This window comes from Ictidomys tridecemlineatus, chromosome 12 (assembly GCF_052094955.1).
Source record: "Ictidomys tridecemlineatus isolate mIctTri1 chromosome 12, mIctTri1.hap1, whole genome shotgun sequence".
Lineage (NCBI taxonomy): Eukaryota > Metazoa > Chordata > Mammalia > Rodentia > Sciuridae > Ictidomys > Ictidomys tridecemlineatus.
In genome coordinates this window covers 32,298,926-32,317,319 of record NC_135488.1, presented here as the reverse complement: position 1 = coordinate 32,317,319, position 18,394 = coordinate 32,298,926, and the positions used below count along the sequence as shown (strand labels likewise).

The following is an 18,394-nucleotide window of genomic DNA, read 5'->3' as shown; positions in this document are numbered from 1 at the left end:
CCTGGAGAAGCCAGACAGAGAGGCATAGAAACTACTCAGTGCTTTGGGGACTGGCAGCATCTTAGGCCGGAGGGAGGGAGGAGTGAGTGAGTGAGTTAGGTGCTGCTTTCTTCTGCCCATCACTTCTTTCTTTCTGGTCCCTGGCAAGAAAGCCAGCAGTGACATGGGCTGCTGGCATTAGGCGAGGCTCCTTTTCTGCCTTCGTCTATCCCTGCCCTATATGCACGCTGGTATTTACCCAGCACATCAGATGTTATTTATTTATTTTTTCAAAACATCTAGTAACATTCCAGGGGGAGGATGGGTGGTGGGAGGAGGGGTGGGTGTGGACTGTGAGAAGGCAGAATAGTCAACCTGCCCTCTCGCTTCCCATCTTTCCTGAGTGCTTACCCCCGTGCCTGAAGGTGAGCAGGCCTGCCATCGGTGAGCTGTATGTTTTAAAATGTGAGTTTGCTATTGTCGAGACACAGTGAGGTCACCAGCTCAGAAAAGGAGTGCTGCGGGGAAGACAGCTCTCTGCTCACACTTCAAGAGGAGGGGGTGCACCATGCCTCGCAGGGCCTCCTGGGGAGCTGAAGGACTCAGGGAAGACAGGCCTGGGCCTTTACGGTGGTTCCTGCAGGGAGCAGTGGGCCAGGTGGGCCGAGCAGGGGAGGACTGCCCACTTTGGATCATGTTAGTGGGTTCTGAGGCCTAGGCTGCCTGCAGTTGCCTGGCACCTGGCCCTGGGTGATGAGAGCAGGGCCACAGTAGCTTCGTGTGGGAACCTTATAGAGGAGGTGGTTAGGTGTGGGCTCTGGGTTCCTGAGCTTGCCTTTGAGAGATGTGCCCATAGAGCATCATTTGCTGCCTTTGGATTAGCTAGCTGTGACCCTTCCCTGGGAACTCCACAGAGGTGTAGTGCAGCTCCCTGTCAGCACTATACAAGTCACGCAAGGCCTGCCTCGTGGCCCCTCTGTGGGGGAAGTCTCTTTCTGCTCTGTCACCCCAGTGGAAGTGCAGGGGTTAAAGAGAAATGGGAACATGACAAGGTCCACCTGCGAGGTCCAGGGCAGGTCCAGGTCCTGCGACGACCAGACAAGGCTTGTTGTTAGAGAAGTACCCGTTTATTGAGGAACAGCTTTGCACATTTATAGAGCTGGGGGCGGTTCAACAGAGCAGGGTATTGGCATGGGGCACTTTCCGATTGGTGGGTAAGGATCATGAGGGTCAGCAGGGCTCACCATTGGGCGGCACAGCAGGCAGGTGAGGCCTGGCATCTGAGGTCTTGAGGGGGACACTGTGCCGTGCTTCGTCTGCATTTCTTCATTCTCAAGGTTCATTGATTCCTCCTTTTTTCTGCTATTGAGTGCCTACTTTGTGCCATGCCAAGGCAGGTTTCACAGGCAAAAACTGAAAATTTGGTGGATGCTATTTAAAACTGTATGTTTGAAATGGCTTTTAAGCAAATCCAAACCTAAAAGGTGTGATGATTGATCACTTCTTTTGCTGTCTCCATGTGATTAGAGTGCCCTGAAATGATCTTTTGGCTGCACACAGGAAATACTGGTGATTGACAGAGGGTGGGAGATTAGGCCATGTTCAAGGCTCTTGTGGCACATGCCACCTTGTCTGAGTCTTCTCTGTATCCTGGGCTGTGAGCTCAGTGGCTAGTGCTTGACCACCTAGACCCTGATAGATGCTAGCCCCTAGTACACTGCTGGACATGATAGACGCCAGCCCCTAGTATACTGCTGGACACAGAGCAGATACATAGATGTCCCCTGATAAAATTTTAGACACATCATTGATAAAGCCACTGTATAATCATAGCATTTAAAAGTAAAAGTTCAGACAGTGAGGAAAAATGTAATTTGTAAAATGACTGTATCAGATCATTCCAGCTTCTGTAGCAAAACAATAGACATGTTTTTCTGGTTCTGGAGGTTGGAAGCCTGAGATCAGATCTGGTGTCTTGGTTATGTTTCTCTTTCTGGCTTCTAGATGGTGCCTTCTTGCTCTGTCCTCACATGACCTTCCCTCAGTGCATAAGTGAGAAAGAGAGAGCTCTCGTCCTCTTCATATAAGGCCACCGATCCTATTGGATTAGCACCACACCCCATGACTTCATTTAACCTTAATTACCTCCTAAAAATCCTATCTCCAAATAGTCACTTGGGGGTTAGGGCTTCAACATATGAATTTTGTGGGGACCCAAATGAAGTCCACAGCAATAACCTAGTATTATGATGGCACCATTATTGGATCTGTGATTTTTGTCTCTTTTCTGGTCTCACCGTGATCCAGAACCAGCTGAGAGCTTTCCTTATGGCCTGTCCAGCCTCTCATTTGGAGCCACGCCCTGCCATGGTTGGGCGTATACAGGGACAGAGGGAAGGACATGGACCGGGGGCAGGGTGGGGTGGTATTCCTGGGACAGTCATCTGTGGGTGGTTAGATTGTGGAAAACAATCCGGTGCTCACAGTGTTTGCCAGTGGCTGCCCAGCGCATGCTTGCCATTTGTCCTCACCACCTCCCTCCCCGGGACATGGCCTCTTGTTACTTCTAGATGCCTTCCGTGTGAGAGACATTAGGGTGCCTTTGTTTTGATTACAAATAAAGATGATATCAAAATATAAAATTATGTTTAAGAAAGCCTTTATGAAATAGAAAAGTTTTAGAAAAAAATTGGTCTTTCCCTTTTCTTTTTGAGTGATTGATAGATATCCCCGGTCTAAGGGTGTCTGCAGCACAGGTGTGCTCTGGGCATTTGACAGTGGGCACTGTGTATGTGTGTGTGCTCGTGTGTGTATATGTGCATGTATTGTGTCAAATGTCATTCTTTAAGAAATCAACATCAGCAAGACGTGGCGGTGCATGCCTGTAATTCCAGCAGCTCAGGAGGCTGAGGCAGGAGGATCGCAAGTTCAAAGCCAGCCTCAGCAGTTTAGCCAGGCTCTAAACAACTCAGCGAGACCCTGTCTCTAAATAAAATATAAAAAAGGGTTGGGATGTGGTTCAGTGTTTGAGTGCCCCTGGGTTCAATCCCTGGTACACACACACACACACACACACACACACACACACACACACACACTCAACATTAAACTCTGAACTGCTTGAAGTCGGAATGCTGCCAGACTCAGGACCATAGAGCACTGGCCTGCAAAGGGAGACTGTGCAGCAGGCCTTGGCTCTTTGCCCGAAGTCTGCAGCCTCGGGCTTCTGCAAGGCTTGTCCCTGGCCATTGCCTGTGGGGACCATCCCAAGCCATCTTGTATGCTCCTCTGAGGAGAGCTTTGGTCCCCTGGACATAGCTGCCTCAGGTGCAATGCAGCCTCTGTCCTCAAGGCACATAGACCCGCAGGGGGGTGCTGAGGCACTGGGAATAATGATCCACCGTGAAACTGAAGGGAGCATGGGGTTAACGTCACCCTCTGTTGAGGATGCCCTTTTGAAATATGCTCTGGGGTATGCCTCCTAGCCCATTAATGATACCACAAACATGGGAAAGCTGGATAATTAATGATCACAGGGCACGTGGAACTGCAAAATGTCATGTAAATGCTAAGGATAAAAATTACTGTGTATTAGATACATTCCTTTAAAATATTCCATGGTGGGAAGATTAATTTTCAAAGAGTCCAAGAGTTCCACCAGGCTTCCTTCAGAGTCTTGGGTGTCTTATTATTTGAACCCCTTTGAAGGAGACCCGGGTTTCTGTATTACGCACTGCTGGAAAACAAAGGGTGGGGAAGCAGATTTAGCTCGGGACATGAATTTGCCCACCACATTTTGGTAAAAATTTGTCATTGATTTTCTCTAGCCGGAGGCAGTTTGGGCCCAAAGCCAAGGAAGAGGTGAGGATCATCGAGCACCAAACACAGACGCTCCGGCTGATGCCTCACCTGGCCACAGTGCTGGCCCTGACCTTTACCAGCAGGTGAGATGGCATTGGGGTCGTTTCTGTCCAGGCGAATGGGAGGCCCTGGTATTAATAAGCACTAAAAGGAGAGGCAGACACTGGGGTCATTTCCTAACCACGAGCTGGAAGGAGCCTGTGGTACAAATCTGATGCCCAGGGTAAAGGTGGGGGAACAGCAGGGCACAGTGGCGCTGCCTGTAATTGGAGCAGCTCAGGAGGATGAGGCAGGAGGATCACAAGTTCAAAGTTGCCTCATACACTTAGTGAGGCCCTAAGCAATTTGGTGAGACCTTGTTTCAAAATAAAAAATAAAAACCAAAATGGGCTGGAGATATGGCTCAGTGGTTAAGCACCCCTGGATTCAATCCCCAGTAACAAAAAATAACAATTAAATAGATAAATAAAATAAAAAATAAAAGGGAAAAACCAACTGTCAGTTATCTATCAGACAAATGGAATCCAAGTGAATTTGAGAAAACCCGAATCCAATGCTTCTTGCCAGTTTCTAAACATAACAGACTTGAACAGTTAAAATAGCTCTATGTTCTGATAAAAGTTCTAAATCAACAGTCAAGTTTTCTAAAGTAGGTCAAGGTGTGTGTGTTGGGGTAGGGCGGAGAGGCAGGGTACCGAGGACAACGGCAGCGATCGATGGTGCCTTCAGGGTGCAGGGCAATTCACATTTCACCCCAGGCTCTCCCCAGGAGCTTCTCAGCAGCTCCTCCTCAGAGCTGGGATGCTGTGGGGTGTCTGTGTGAGTATTGTCACTCCTGCACTGAAGGCTAGGAAATTTGGGCTCTGCCTACGATCACAGGGCCCAGGAGTAGGTGGACTGGGAACAGGTCTCCAAACCTGGGTCCTTCCTCCTGTGTTCCTCTTCTCTACATTTGCAATGCCGCGCTAGTCATACTGTGGATCACTTAGAGTTGGCATGTGTTTGAAATTTACACACTGAGGAGTGACAGGTCCTGGGGTCTGTAAGGTGGTGAAGGGAGGGATCTGCCATATCAGCATGCTGCTGACTGGAGAGGTGGAGATGGGGGGGGGGCTGCCCTCTGTTCCTGTTGCACAAGGCTGGAGCAGATGCCAGCCCTGCAGGGTGTCCCAACAGCGAATCCTACAGACCCAGCTTCAGGCAGCAACAGGAAGGTGGAGCCACGCTACCTGGAAAAAATTTAAATTACTTGCATCCAACATCTGTCATTTAAAATATTTGGAGAGTTTTTGAAATTTGCATATAGTAAAATGCATGGTTTTTAGTGTATAGTTCAGTAAGTTTTGATAAAAATACATATTCATGTAGCAAACATTTCAATGTCACAAATAACAACCTTTGTTGCAAATATGCCACAATGGAACCCATTATTCTATATAATAAAAATGCATTTGGGCTGGGGATGTGGCTCAAGCGGTAGCTCGATCACCTGGCATGCGTTCGGCCCAGGTTCGATCCTCAGCACCACATACAAAAACCAAAAATGTTGTATCCACCGAAAAACTAAAAAATAAATATTAAAATTCTGTCTCTCTCTTTAAAAAAATGCATTAATAAAACGAAATTATGATACACACAGTGGAATATTACCGAGCCATAAAGAATGAAATCAGCCAGGCATGGTGTGCATGCCTATAATTCCAGCATCTTGGGAGACTGAGGCAGGAGGATCGAGAGTTCAAAGCCAGCCTTAGCAATGTAGAAAGGCCCTAAGCAACATAGTGAGGCCCTGTCTCTAAAAAAATATAAAAAGGTCTGGGAATGTGGCTCAGTGGTTGAGCACCCCTGTGTGCAATTCCCAGTACCAAAAGAAGGAAGAGGAGGAAGTGGAAGGGGGCGGGGAAGAGGGGAAAAAGAGAAGGGGGAGGGGGAGAGGGGAGGGGGAGGGGAGGAGGAGGAGGGGGAGGAGGAGATGATGATCATCCTGTCACTTGCAGGCAAAGGGATGGAACTGGAGGATATCATATTAAGCTAAATAAGCCAGACACAGAAAGACAAATATCACGTGTTCTCTCTCATATGGGAACCTAAAAAAAAGGATGTCAAAGTAGGATCGTGAATATGAGGGACTGGGAAGGGTTCCGGGGGAGGTGGGAGGAGGATGGAAGAAGGGTCAGATGGATACCGACAGTGCAGGCTGCATGCACGCAAATATCACAGTGAATCCCATTAATGTGCAAAATTAATATGCATTAATAAAAATAGATATAAGTAGAAAAGCATCAACATTTCCCTGGGAAAGCTCCTCAGGCCCCTCATAGCCAGCTTCCACCTCAACACCAGCAGAAACAGCCAGCCTTCTTTCTTTCTTTCTTTCTTTCTTTCTTTCTTTCTTTCTTTCTTTCTTTCTTTCTTTCTTTCTTTCTTTTTTTTTTTTTTTTTTTTGGTGGTGGTGGGGTACTGGGGATTGAACTCAGGGGCAATCGGCTACTGAGCCACATCCCGGCCCTATTTTGTATTTTATTTAGAGGCAGAGTCTCACTGTGTTGCTTAGCACCTTGCTTTTGCCAAGGCAAGACAAACAGCTTTCAGATTGCTCTCCCCCTAGCTTGGTTGGCCTCCTCTAGCACAGCAGGTAAGTGGAATCATAGACCATATGCGTTTCCTTCAACGTATCGTTTTGGTGTCCCTCAATGTTCTTGATGGTTGGCTAATTTTTATTACTGAATAGGAACATTAAATGGACAAACTCCAACTGGCTTATCTATTCTCCCCCTGATGGACCTGGGAGTGGCTTCCAGGATTTTTATCGAGGATGAATAAGACACAGTGAATACTCTTGCACAATACTCTTTCATTTTTCTAAGGGTAAATACCTAGAGAGGACTTTCTGGTAAATGGATAAGTATACGTCCAATATTCTAAGAAATTGCTAGTTTTTCAGAAAGGTAGTACACATTTTTGGTCCCTTTACCCATTTCTAAATTGGGTTGTTTGTTTTCTTGTTGATGAACATGTAAGTTTTTCATATATCCAGCATAGAGTTTCCAGTACAAATTTTCTAATAAATTTATTCAAATTGTTGCTTTTTAAAATTTAATTTCCAATTGTTTGTGGACAGTGTATTAAAAAACAAACTATTTTATATATTGACCTTATATCCTATATTCTAACTAAATTCACTTGTTAGATTTAGCAGTTTCTTTGTGAACTCTAGGATTTTCTATATCCACAATACATACGTAGGAATAAAGAGTTTCCTTCTTCCTGCCACTACTGATGCCTGTGAGTTTCTCCTTGCCTTAGTGGCCTGGCTAGCCCCCTGCACAGCACTGGAGAGCCATGGTGAGGGCAGACGAGCCTCCCCTGGGATTGATTCCGGGCCGCAGGCAGTATTTCTCCATCCGTAGTGAGGGCTCACTGCAGGAGGTTTTTAGATGTCCTTTAGTAGATGGAGCAATCCCCCTTCTAGTTGGATGAACATTTCGATCATGAATCTTGACAGCAGAATTTGTAAAAACAAAATGAAACAAATAAAAAAAAAAAAAACCAACCTGACTTGCCTTGACATTGGGTTCTGTGGGTCTTCCGACTTTGCTCTTTTGCAGAACTGTTTTGCCTATTACAGTGCTTTTTGCCTTCACTTCTTGAGTGGTTTATTTATTTCACCTAACTGTTGAATCTATGGCCAGAGTGCTGGGTGGCATTTTCCCGATCATCTTTTTACCATCTGTGGGGTCAGTAGTGACTTTCCCTCTTTCAGTCCTGATACTTTGTGTCCCTCCCTCATCAGTTTGGATAGAGGTTTATTGATTTTGTTGGTTTTTCAGTATTGAAGTGATTGTCGTTGGTCTGGTTTAAATTTAATTGATACCTACTCCACTCTTTATGAAGTCCCTTCTGCTTGCTGTAACTTTGCTCCCCCCGCCCTGCCCCCCGCCCTGTGAAAGTTTACATTACTGTGTTGAGACCTTTCTTCTTGCCTAATATAATCATTTAAGACTAAAACTTCCCTCTAAGCATTGCAGCTGCAGCCTGTTTTGATACGTTGTGTTTTCATTTAGTTAAAAATAGTTAAAAATTTTCCTTGAAACCTCCCCTTTGACCCATGGATTATTTAGAAGTGCTTTCATAGTCCAAGAACATCCTTGGTATGAGTTCTGTTCTTTGAAATTTATTGCGCTGTGTATATTTGTGGTGTGTGTGTGTGTGTGTGTGTGTGTGTGTAAAGTGTTCCACGTACACTTGAGAACAATGTGTGTTCTGTGGTCAAGAGAAGCATCTCGTCGAGTCTGCCAGTTCCAGCTGGTGAACTGGGCTCTGCAGATTGAACGTCCTTTCTGATTTTCTGCCTACTTGTTCTCGGTGAGCGAGAAGGCAGCTGACTTTGCCAACCAGGGTAAACTTGCCTGTTTCTCCTTTCAGTTTTACCAGTTTTAACTCCAATTATTTTGGAGGTTGTTTTTAAAAAGAAGTGCTAGGTGCATGCACATGTAGGATTGTCATTCCTTCTTGGAATATTGACTGTTTGTCCTGATGTGATTTCTTTCTTCAGCTCCCAAAACATTCCTTGTCCTGAGGTCCGTTTTTGCATACAGCGTAGCCACCCAGGGCTCTGGTTTAATGTGTTCAGGGCACTTTTTTCTTTACACTGTAGTTTAGCCGACCCTGTTTTTAAAGCAGTTTTCTTGTTAACAGCATATAATTGGGTCTTGCTTTTTTATCCAATTTGTCAATCTCCAGCTTTTGACTGGTGTGTTTAGACCAATTGTACCCAAAGTGATTACCGATATGTTTGGATTCAAGTCTGTCCTACTATAATTGATGCTTATTTTTTCCATCTGTGTTTTTTATTTTTATTTTCTGCCTGCTCTTGGGTGAACAGAACGTTGTTTATTATTCCATTGTGTCATTTTTATTGACATATTATTTATACTTTTTAAAAAGCATATTTTAATTGTTGGCCCAGGATTTACAATATACATCTTTAATGAATCAGAGGCCATCTTCAAAAAATAGACAAATTCTCCTGTTGAGTAGGGCCTTTAAACAATGTATTCCCAAATCTCCTCCCGTCCTTCGTGCCATTGTTACCCCAGAACACATTGTTCCCCTTGGATACCCTACAAACTCTCAGTATGCTGCTCTTCTTTTTCTTTTTGATAATGGTGTCTTAAAGCAATTAAAACTAAGGGAAATTTTATTTTATTTTATTTCTTTCTTATTCCACTTCCAACACTGTTACTTCCTTTGCATAGACAAAGGTTCTAACTGATATCTGGTTTGCCTTTTGACTTTTCTGTTAGCTTCTAACACGGAAAGGTCAACTGCCGTGAATCCCTTCACTTACATTTTTTGAGACGTCTGTTTCTCCCTTCCCTCCATCCCTCCATCCCTCCATTCTTTCCTCTCCTCTTCCTCTTTCTTTCTATCGTTGAAGGACATGGCCAATGACACAAAATTCTGTACTGACTCTGTTTCCTTGAGCACTTTAAAGCCTCTACTCTTCTCCTCCTTGATTCCTTGGTCCCTAAGAGAACAGCCATCTTTCTTCCAGCAGCTTCCTTGGATGTAAATTTTTTTTCCCACTCAAGCTGCTTTTAAGATTTTTCTTTCTTTTTTTTTTTAATTTTTAAAGCTTGCTTATGATGGTGTAGGTGTGAGTTTTTGTGTCTATAATGTTTGATGTTTGTTGAGCACTTAGAATTGAAGAGTTGAAATTTTCGTAAAATTTAGACATTTTTTTCTCCATTATTTCATTAAGATTTTTCTCCCCATTTCTTTCTTTTCTTTCTTTTGGGTATGTGAGCATGCAAATGCTAAACTGACTCGCACTGCCCCACAGCTTACTGGAATTATGTTCTTGTTTTTCTGTCTCTCTTTTTAAAATCTCTCTCTATGCATTAATTTGGACAATGTTCATGTCTCCCTCCTTGGGTTCTCTGTTCCTTCCTTATGCAATGTCCAATCTACTAAAACGTGTTCGTCACCCTTTGGAATGCAGTTTTCCAAGCCTTCCTGAAGTCTTCGCTGTGTGACAACTCCATAGGAAAATGATTTTACTTCATGCATTTTTTAGTGATATTATCATTGGAGAAAAATACCTCTGGTATCCTTCTGTATCAGAAACCTGTGACATTTCTTCTGACCTCATCCACTCCACCTGAAGTTGTCATTAACTCTGAACAAGGCCTGCCTCCTCCTCTGTACCCCTTTGACCTCACCCTCCCAGCTCTGCTTCATCTGAGCCAGAGTTGACACATAGGTGTTTGTGAGGTTTTTTGTTTTGTTGTTTTGGTTTTTCATTTCAGCAGTTCTCATGGATCTTATTCAATTCATATTGAATCCATCTGATGTGCTTTCCACAAAATAAAGACTCTTGTCACTCTTTCCCACTGGTTCTCATTCATCTGGGGTGGCCTCAGGAGTTGGGAGTGGGCATGTTTAAGTCCCGCTGCTATGATTCTCCTACAGCCAGAGCTGAAAGCCACGGGGTCATTTTAAGGAGTTGCCTCATGTGACCTGCAAATTTTACAAACAGAAAAGAAGTGCACTACTGAATTGTGATGAAAGTATAAGATGAATCCAAACAAACCTGAATTTTGAAATGAGAGAAATTTTTACATCCATAGAAAACAAAATTCCTTGATTTTTGCCCAGTACAATTTGACACTATTAAGAAGAGGAAATAGCTCTTCACTTCTCAATTGAATATCTACAAACCTGTGACAGTTGTTCCTAGATCCCATTACAATGGGTCCCCTACACACGCCACATTTATAAATTCATTTGTATATTTTCATCTTTATGCATAACTGAAGTATCAACTGCTTATATCAACATGTTTCCTTTTTCTGCATCTGTTTTTAATTTTTTTTAGCTAGATTTAAGCTTAATATTTCTTGATTTTATAAGAGCTACATTGTTATTGTTATGAAATGAAAGTTTCTCTTGATTTTAGGGAGATGCCCTCTCCCCACAATTCCAAAATCAGACTGACAGAGAGAGAACACATTTGTAGCTTTAGGTTTCAAGGAGAGAAAATAGAAGCACCTAATAGAAACTGATACAGATACCCCGGGGCCCTTGATGTGTTGTACATAGGCCACCCTGTTGAACAGGACATCAAGCCAATTGCTCCTGGACCTTCCTGGGTTCCATCTTATGGTTTGGATGTGAGATGTCCCCCAAAAGCTCACATGTAAGACAATGCAAGAAGGTTTGGAGGAGAAATGATTGGATCATATCCTCAACCTAGCGAGCAAATCCCTGATGGGATTAACTGAGTGGTAGCTGGAGGTGCGTGGGGTGTGGCTGGAGGAGGTGGGCACTGGGGGCGTGGCTATGGATCTGGTGAGCGAGTCTCTTTCTGCCTCTGATCATCATGTGAGCAGCTTCCCTCTGCCACCTCTTCTGCCATGATGTCCAGCCTCACCTTGAGCCCCAAGGGATGGAGCCAGACTTCTATGGATGAGACCTCTGAAACTGAGTCCCTAAACAAACCTTTCCTGCTTCCCAGTCGTTCTGATTGGGTCCTTTAGTCACAGCAGTGAAAAAGCTGACTAAAACATGTCTCCTTTCACCCCCTGCTCTCTGGCGAGCTTGGGGTTCCCTTGGTGACTCCTTTCCCTCCATCCCCGCACCGCAGCAGGGGTTCACTGCATGGAAGATCTGGTCACAGGCCCCCAGGAAGGAAGGCCCAGACCGAAGTGGAGGAGGAAGGCTGAGGGAAAGGATGTCTGTGTGTTAAATCAAAGTGAAGTTTATGCTGATCACCCTGAGCCGATGGTGCCAGTGTGACAATGAATCAAGGGCGCCACGTTGTGCCTTGTGAGTGTGTGGAACTAGTGTATCAACCCAAATAATAATAATATAACCACAAAAGTCCAGGGATAAGCTGGCTCTTCCTGCTACATAGGCTTTCTTGTTTTTTCTAGTTTACTGCCCCTACTGCCCCTCTTCCAGTTGTGAGGAAGGAGCTTAATCAAATTAGTTGTAACATGACAAAAAAAAAAAATGTGCCAACTTCCTCTCCTCCTGCACACGCCTTTTCTTTCTCTTTCTCCACAAAGGTTAGCAAACACCGGCCCTGGTGCCATCTCCTTCTTGGCCGTCCGTGGATGCATGCCTCCAGTCAGTTGGCTTCAGGTCTCAGTGTCTGGGAAACTTGAGGCTGACCAGTGAGAGGGTCCTTTGGTGTTTTGAGCCCTACTGAAGCACGGGTACTTCAGATCTTTGAGAGCATAAATCTGCAGTTAGGAAACAGACCTCCAGCCAGGTTGGCGGCGGGCCCTGCTTCATCTCCCATTTCCTGTAACAATGACAGGAGTGGTCCCACTCCACAGTGGAAAGGCAGGTGACAGAGTGAGGTGGGATGGCTTCCATCAATGCACATGTGATGATGCGTGTCCAGCTGCTGTGTGGTGCACTGCTGGTTGGTTACTGGGTAAAATCTAGACACCCAATTCAATTTCAATTGCAGATAACTTATGCAGCATGTTTTAGTCTAAAGCACAGTATGTTTACACTAAAATTTATGCCTTGTTTACCTGAGATTCCAATTCCCCAGCATCCTCTGCTGCTGTGTGGGGCCTGGCAGCTCACTTCCTAAGCCCTGCACATGCCCTGGGTGGGGGCCGGAGCTGGGAGGCCTGGCTGGGTTAAGTCCCTCCCTGCAGGCTGCTTATCTGCTCCCATCTGCTGGCCCTCGGTGAGAATCTCCAACACTCTCTTGTCTTCAATCAAAGAGGATGGAAACTGCCCTTTTTATTATTATAATGAAATACCCGAGTCAGTTTACTTTACAAAGAAAAAGGTTTCATTGAACTCACAATTAGAAGGCTGGAAGTTCAAATGGCACATTGCAGGTTCCTGCCAGGGCCCATGGCTATGTCACACCATGGCAGGAATGCCCGGGCATCTCTGTGTCCATGTGGCCTTTCCCTGCCCTCACAAAGCCACCAGGAGTCAATCATGGGGGCTCCGCCCTAATGCCTAATCTCACCTACTCATTTCCCAAATGTCTACCTCTGAACACCACTTGCCGCTGAAGTTTCTAGTTTCTTAATTTCATTAACATAAGATTTGGGGGGATAAAACCCCTGCATGATTTTGGGGGGTGGGGGTGCATATTCAAGCGATGGCAGGACCTGATGTCTTTTGGAGCCTGCTGGCCTGGGGAGAGGAGCCCCCTTGGTGCTCAGCGCTGGGCAAGGCCTGCTGGGTGAGGGGAGGTCAGCTCTGCAGGGAGCCCTGCAGCACTCCCCTGCCAGCCTCCTCAAGCTGCTGCACCTCTCCCTCCATCAGATCGCCTGTGTAGCAGGTGCCTCTGCAGACCTGGAGGTTTGGGCAGCCACTGCCAGGTCACAGCCCCACCTGGGTGACAGGGAAGCCAGCTAGGACTCCTGTTTCCTGCCTTTGGCGTGGGTGTCTGTGCTTGGGTCAGCTTCTCAAGCTCCCTTCATGGGGCCTTTGATAACCAGGGACTGCTCCTCACTGCTGAGCCCTGGCTGTGCCCTGCCAGCCTCCTGCCCTAGTGCCTTGGCAGCAGACACTGCCACGTGGGTCTCACTGGGCATGCGTGCTACACCAACCATGAGGCCATCTGTATTCTACCAACGAGCAGTCACCTTCCTCGAGCTTGTCTTTCTGGGACACCTCCTCAAGATGGATGGCACATTTCCCACCCCTGGTCCTTTTCTTGGCCTCCAGGACCTGACATGTGCACCTCTCAGCTCAGCACCACCTGCTGCGCACGTTATTGCAGCCTCCCCGGAGCCCCGCCACCTCAGCAGCCGATTCCACTCCTTCATGGTCCCCCCAGACTGCTCATCCCTTGGCTCTCTGAATCCTTCCAGGCCACGGATCCTGAGAGGGGCCTCATGGAGGAGACAGAAGTGAAGTCACTGAGGGACAGGAGTTGGCGGGCTGTCCTGGTCGACATCCCAGCCCTGGCACTCACAGCCGTGCGGGCAACCACTGAAATTCTCTGGATGTGAAGTCGCTTGTTAGAAACGGAGTGAAGATATCAGTACCTACTTCTGGGTGTGGGGGGGCTGCAGAGTTAACACACGAACGTGCTTAGGACAGGGCCTGGCACAGCCTCAGATATTCCAGGCGATGCAGAGCAGAGCCTCTGGGACTCTATGCTTGAGGCCTCAACCTTGATCCCTTCATTTGCTAATCGTGCAGCGATGGGAAAGTGACTAACATTCTGTGTCTCATTTCCCCGTCTCTAAAATGGGAAGAATAACACCAGGTTATTAGAAAGATGAAATTTGATATTTGGAGTTGATATTTGGACATGCTCAGAATAGGGTACACCATGCTCAATAAATATGAATTGTTCTTATGGCCATTGGCCCCAAGACTTCTCCAACTTTCTATCATCTATACATTCTGGTGATTTTACCTCCCTCTTCTGTCATGTCACTGGGACACATCCTAGCTCAACTCCCCCTAACCCCATCCTCCTGAAACAAAATCTGAATTCTCAATGGGACCCTCCTTTATCCCCACCCCCCGCAGCATCTTCTACCCTTAGTGAAACTCAATCTCCTTCCCACGGCCTCGGAGCCTCTTCCCCCTGCCTGGCACCTGCCATTCCCCCACCTCTCTCCTCTGCTGATTTCCACCACAGGCTCTGTGCTGGGTTCTTGAGCTGATATTTTTCCTGCCTGTGCCCTTGCTGGGGGACCATCCCCCGCCCCCAGCACTCACCTCACACCCTTGCTCCACCTGGTAACTCAGCCATCCTCTGAGACACAGCTCAGGGGGTCACTGCTCCGAAGCCAGCTTCCCTCCTAGGGGAAGGCCCAGATAAGCTCCTTGGGTCAGCAACCTGGGCCCCTCTTACTGTCCCACTACTACTCTTGGTTTGAGGTGGAGACCTCTGGTCCTCAATTTGGCATGTTCACATCTAGTAGGGCCTAGCTCTCTGCACACATTGTTTCAAGAAAAGCAGTGAGACGACCTTGCAATGACATCACACTTGGCCACCGCGCTGGTTGGAGTTTTGCACGTTGACTATTCTTTCCTGTTGTAAAGGAGTCTGGAAGTAGCTGGCCAGGAAATTTGCTATAGAAATGAAATTCCTAGTTTAGAAAATGATTAACAACTTTTTAAAACATTGATTTTTGTAGTGCATCAGTCCAAAAGATTATTTTAGGTCTGCCTTTTATTTATTCCTGGCCACATGGGCAGCTTAGGCAGTCCAGGCTGGGTTCCAGGCCAGGAGGGCCACAGCGCCATCTGTACCTCTGAGATTCAGCTGGATTTCGTCATCCCCTAGGCATTCTTCCTACCCAATACCTGTAAGGATAACATTAAGATAGTAGCTGACACATATTCAAGTGTTTGCCACGTAATAGGCCCTGTGCTACCATTTTATATGTAGTAACTCATTAATGTCTCAAGGCAACTCAACGGGCAGAGATTTCTCTCTATTTCATTGTTTTGTGTTTTTTTTTTTTGGGGGGGGGAGGAAGTTTACTGGGGATTAGGGGTGTTTAACCACTGAGCCATATCCCCAGTCTTTTTTATTTTGAATTTTTAGAATTCTTGGGGCATACTGAGGATTATACTCAGGGACACTTGGCCACTGGGCCACATCCCCAGCCTTTTTTAAAATCTTATTTAGAGACAGGGTCTCACTGAGTTGCTTAGCACCTGCCTTTTTGCTGGGGCTGGTTTTGAACTCATGATCCTCCTGCCTCAGCCTCTCAAGCCACTGGGATTATAGACATGTGCTACCGTGCCTGGCTCTCTGTTTTTAATTGATGTTTTTACAGTACCTAGATAGATGTGTGCTTTGCACAAAGTGAGGACTCATTGGCATTTGTTAAATTGATGAACAGGTGATGACACTCCTCAGTCTGCAGAAACCTCACCTGTGCTCTGTCCTCATAGGTAAATGGAATCAGGGTAGCTGAGCACCTTAGACACCCTTCATCCCCCTGTGCTGCCAGGACCACACTGCACTGTTAAGAATGCAATTCCCATGCATCACTGCCAAGAAATCGTATCTGATCTTTTTATGCAAAATAATTTGTAAATTAAATCCAACCCTCTCATTGACTTTGTGGCTTCTGAGTGACTGTCTGCCTTCCTCCTGTACCCTTGTGTGGTGGGGGATCTGCACTTATTTTCTCTTCACCTGTTGTTTGAGTGGATGTTGATGAGGACCACAACCAAGTTAAGATGGCGCCTGGCATTTTGCCAGAGGGAGTAGTTTATGAAGTAATGCCAGCGAGCCATTAAGTGTGGAGATTCCTTAATGACTGATTGCTGTATCTAGTTTATGTTAATTAAGTTAAACTGTGTATAATTATTAAGATGATGAGGATTCCTTATTGGTTGACTGCTGTACCTAGTTTATGTTAATTAAGTTAAGATATGTGTAATTAGTTGGGTATATATGCTTGTATGTCCCATAATAAAGCGGCTCCCGCTACTACTGTATCAACCTTCACAAGTTGCTCGTCACCCCCTGGTTATTTTGCCTAGCCAGACTGCGGCAGATGTAACTTCTAAACAGGTACTTGGCATATCTAAAGATCTCACCTATTCAATAGATGGGCTTACTAAAGAGGAATAAACTTGCCACAGGGATCCTTATTTCCTAATTTACCTTCTGGACCAGTCTGAGCCTCCTATTGCAGATTTCTTCAGACACTCCTCCTGGACCCTGACACCCTGTCTGTCTGGCAGAGGGCTTCTGTAGCAGGACATTTTCCTGGCAGATTAAGTCAAGTTACAGCCCAAGGCAAGAGTAGTGATAGCATAGCATAGATTAAACTGCATGAACTTGATTGAGGCCACTGACAGGCATGTTGTTTAGAATGAAAAGATCATGTTATTTATTTTATTTATTTATATGTGGTGCTGAGAATCCAACCCACTGCCTCACACAGCTAGGCAAGTGCTCTACCACTGAGCTACAGCCCTACCCCCAAAGAGCACGTTATTTAGGACAAGAGAGCACACTGGGTTAAAATCCTCTCTCTGCCCTAATACATGTTAAGTATATAACCTAGGTTGTATTTAGGCTTTTCCCTTGTATGTAAAATGGTGTTGTGATTTCCTATTTCATAGGACTGTTGTAAGGACCGAACTAAATGACAATGCATAAGCCCTTTTTCAGTTGCTTAATGCATTAAATGTTTTTTATTTATTTACTCATTTATTTCATACATGACATTAGTGGAATGCATTACATTCATAATTATCCATTCACAGCACAATTTTTCATAACTGTGTATATAAAGTATGTTCACGACAAATTATGCCATTATACATGAGCTCTCTTATTGATTTTTTTTGCATCACAATTCTTAATGCACCTTTATACCACAACTTATGATATCTCTATTTGTATATAAGGTATGTTGACACCAAATTCACATCTTCACACATGTATTTTGTATAATGATGACCGTCTCCTTCCACCATCCATGCTATTCCCCTTCTTTCTCCCTTTCCCTCCCACTTTTCATCCAAGTGCTGGTTAACAGAATCCAACCCTCTTGTTGACTTCATGACTTTAGAGAGATTCTGTCTGTCTTCATCATGCACCCGGAAATGCATCTTGTCAGTTTGCTCTAGTTTGATTTCTGTGTTCTGTGGTTGGAGCACAGAAGCCTTTGCTTTTTGCTGTAGGACTTGGCTCCATGTAGTATCTTTTGCTGTGTAGGTTTCATTTGGAGAAACAGGATGTTCAGACCCTAGAAAATTTTGGATGGATGAAGGTCAATACTTTGAGCCCAAATTGACTTCTGTCTTTAAGGAAATAAAAAGGCAAGCCACAGATGGGAGAAAATGTTTGCAATACATACATCCACCAATGGATTGCTAGCCAGAACATACAAAGAGGATAGTCAATTAAAAATAGAATGAGCCGGGTGCAGTGGCACATGCCTGTCTCCCAGTGGCTCCAGAGGCTGAGACGGGAGGATTGCGAGTTCAAAGCCAACCTCAGCAAAAGCAAGGCCCTAAACAACTCAGTGAGACCCTGTCTGTACATACAAAATAGGGATGGGGATGGGGCTCAGTGGTCGAGTGCCCCTGAGTTCAATCCCTGGTTAAAAAAAAAAAAGAAAAAGGATGAGCAAGCCAATAGGAATTAAGCAGACAGGAAAGGAAGATAAATGAATGATCAGGCGCAGACACAGGAGAAGTTGGTCATGATCATTAATCATCAGGGAAATGCAACTTCAAAACCAAGGCAATACAATTTTGTACTGCTAGAAGGACTAACACTAAAAAGACGCAAAGCCAACCATTGTCAGGGATGGGAGCAATTGGGATTCTCATGAGCTGCAGGTGGGAAGGAAAAATCACACAGCTGATATGAACAATGGTGTGGCAGTTTCTTCAAAAGTTAAAATGCAGCTGCCATATGACCTGCCTATTTCACTTCTACATGTTTACGCCAGAGAAATGGCAGGAAGCTGAGGCAGGAGGATCCCAAGTTCAAAGCCAGCCTCAGCCACTTAGCAAGGCCCTAAGCAACTTCGCCCTCTACACACAAAGTGTCACAAGTTGTTCATGATTCTCA

General features: G+C 45.4%; 1 protein-coding gene across 6 annotated transcripts in view; it reads left to right on the top strand.

Annotated features, from left to right (window-relative positions):
• The window catches only part of Acoxl (acyl-CoA oxidase like), a 337,320-nt gene that overhangs the window by 158,290 nt on the left and 160,636 nt on the right, over positions 1–18,394 (top strand). For 5 of the 6 annotated variants that reach the window (XM_078028311.1, XM_078028310.1, XM_078028312.1 and 2 more), the window contains one exon: positions 3,807–3,923. The exons of the other annotated variant lie outside the window; for it this stretch is intronic. In XM_078028311.1, coding sequence (XP_077884437.1) covers positions 3,807–3,923 — 117 coding nt within the window. The remainder of the gene's footprint in view (positions 1–3,806; positions 3,924–18,394) is intronic. 6 annotated transcript variants of the gene reach the window in all.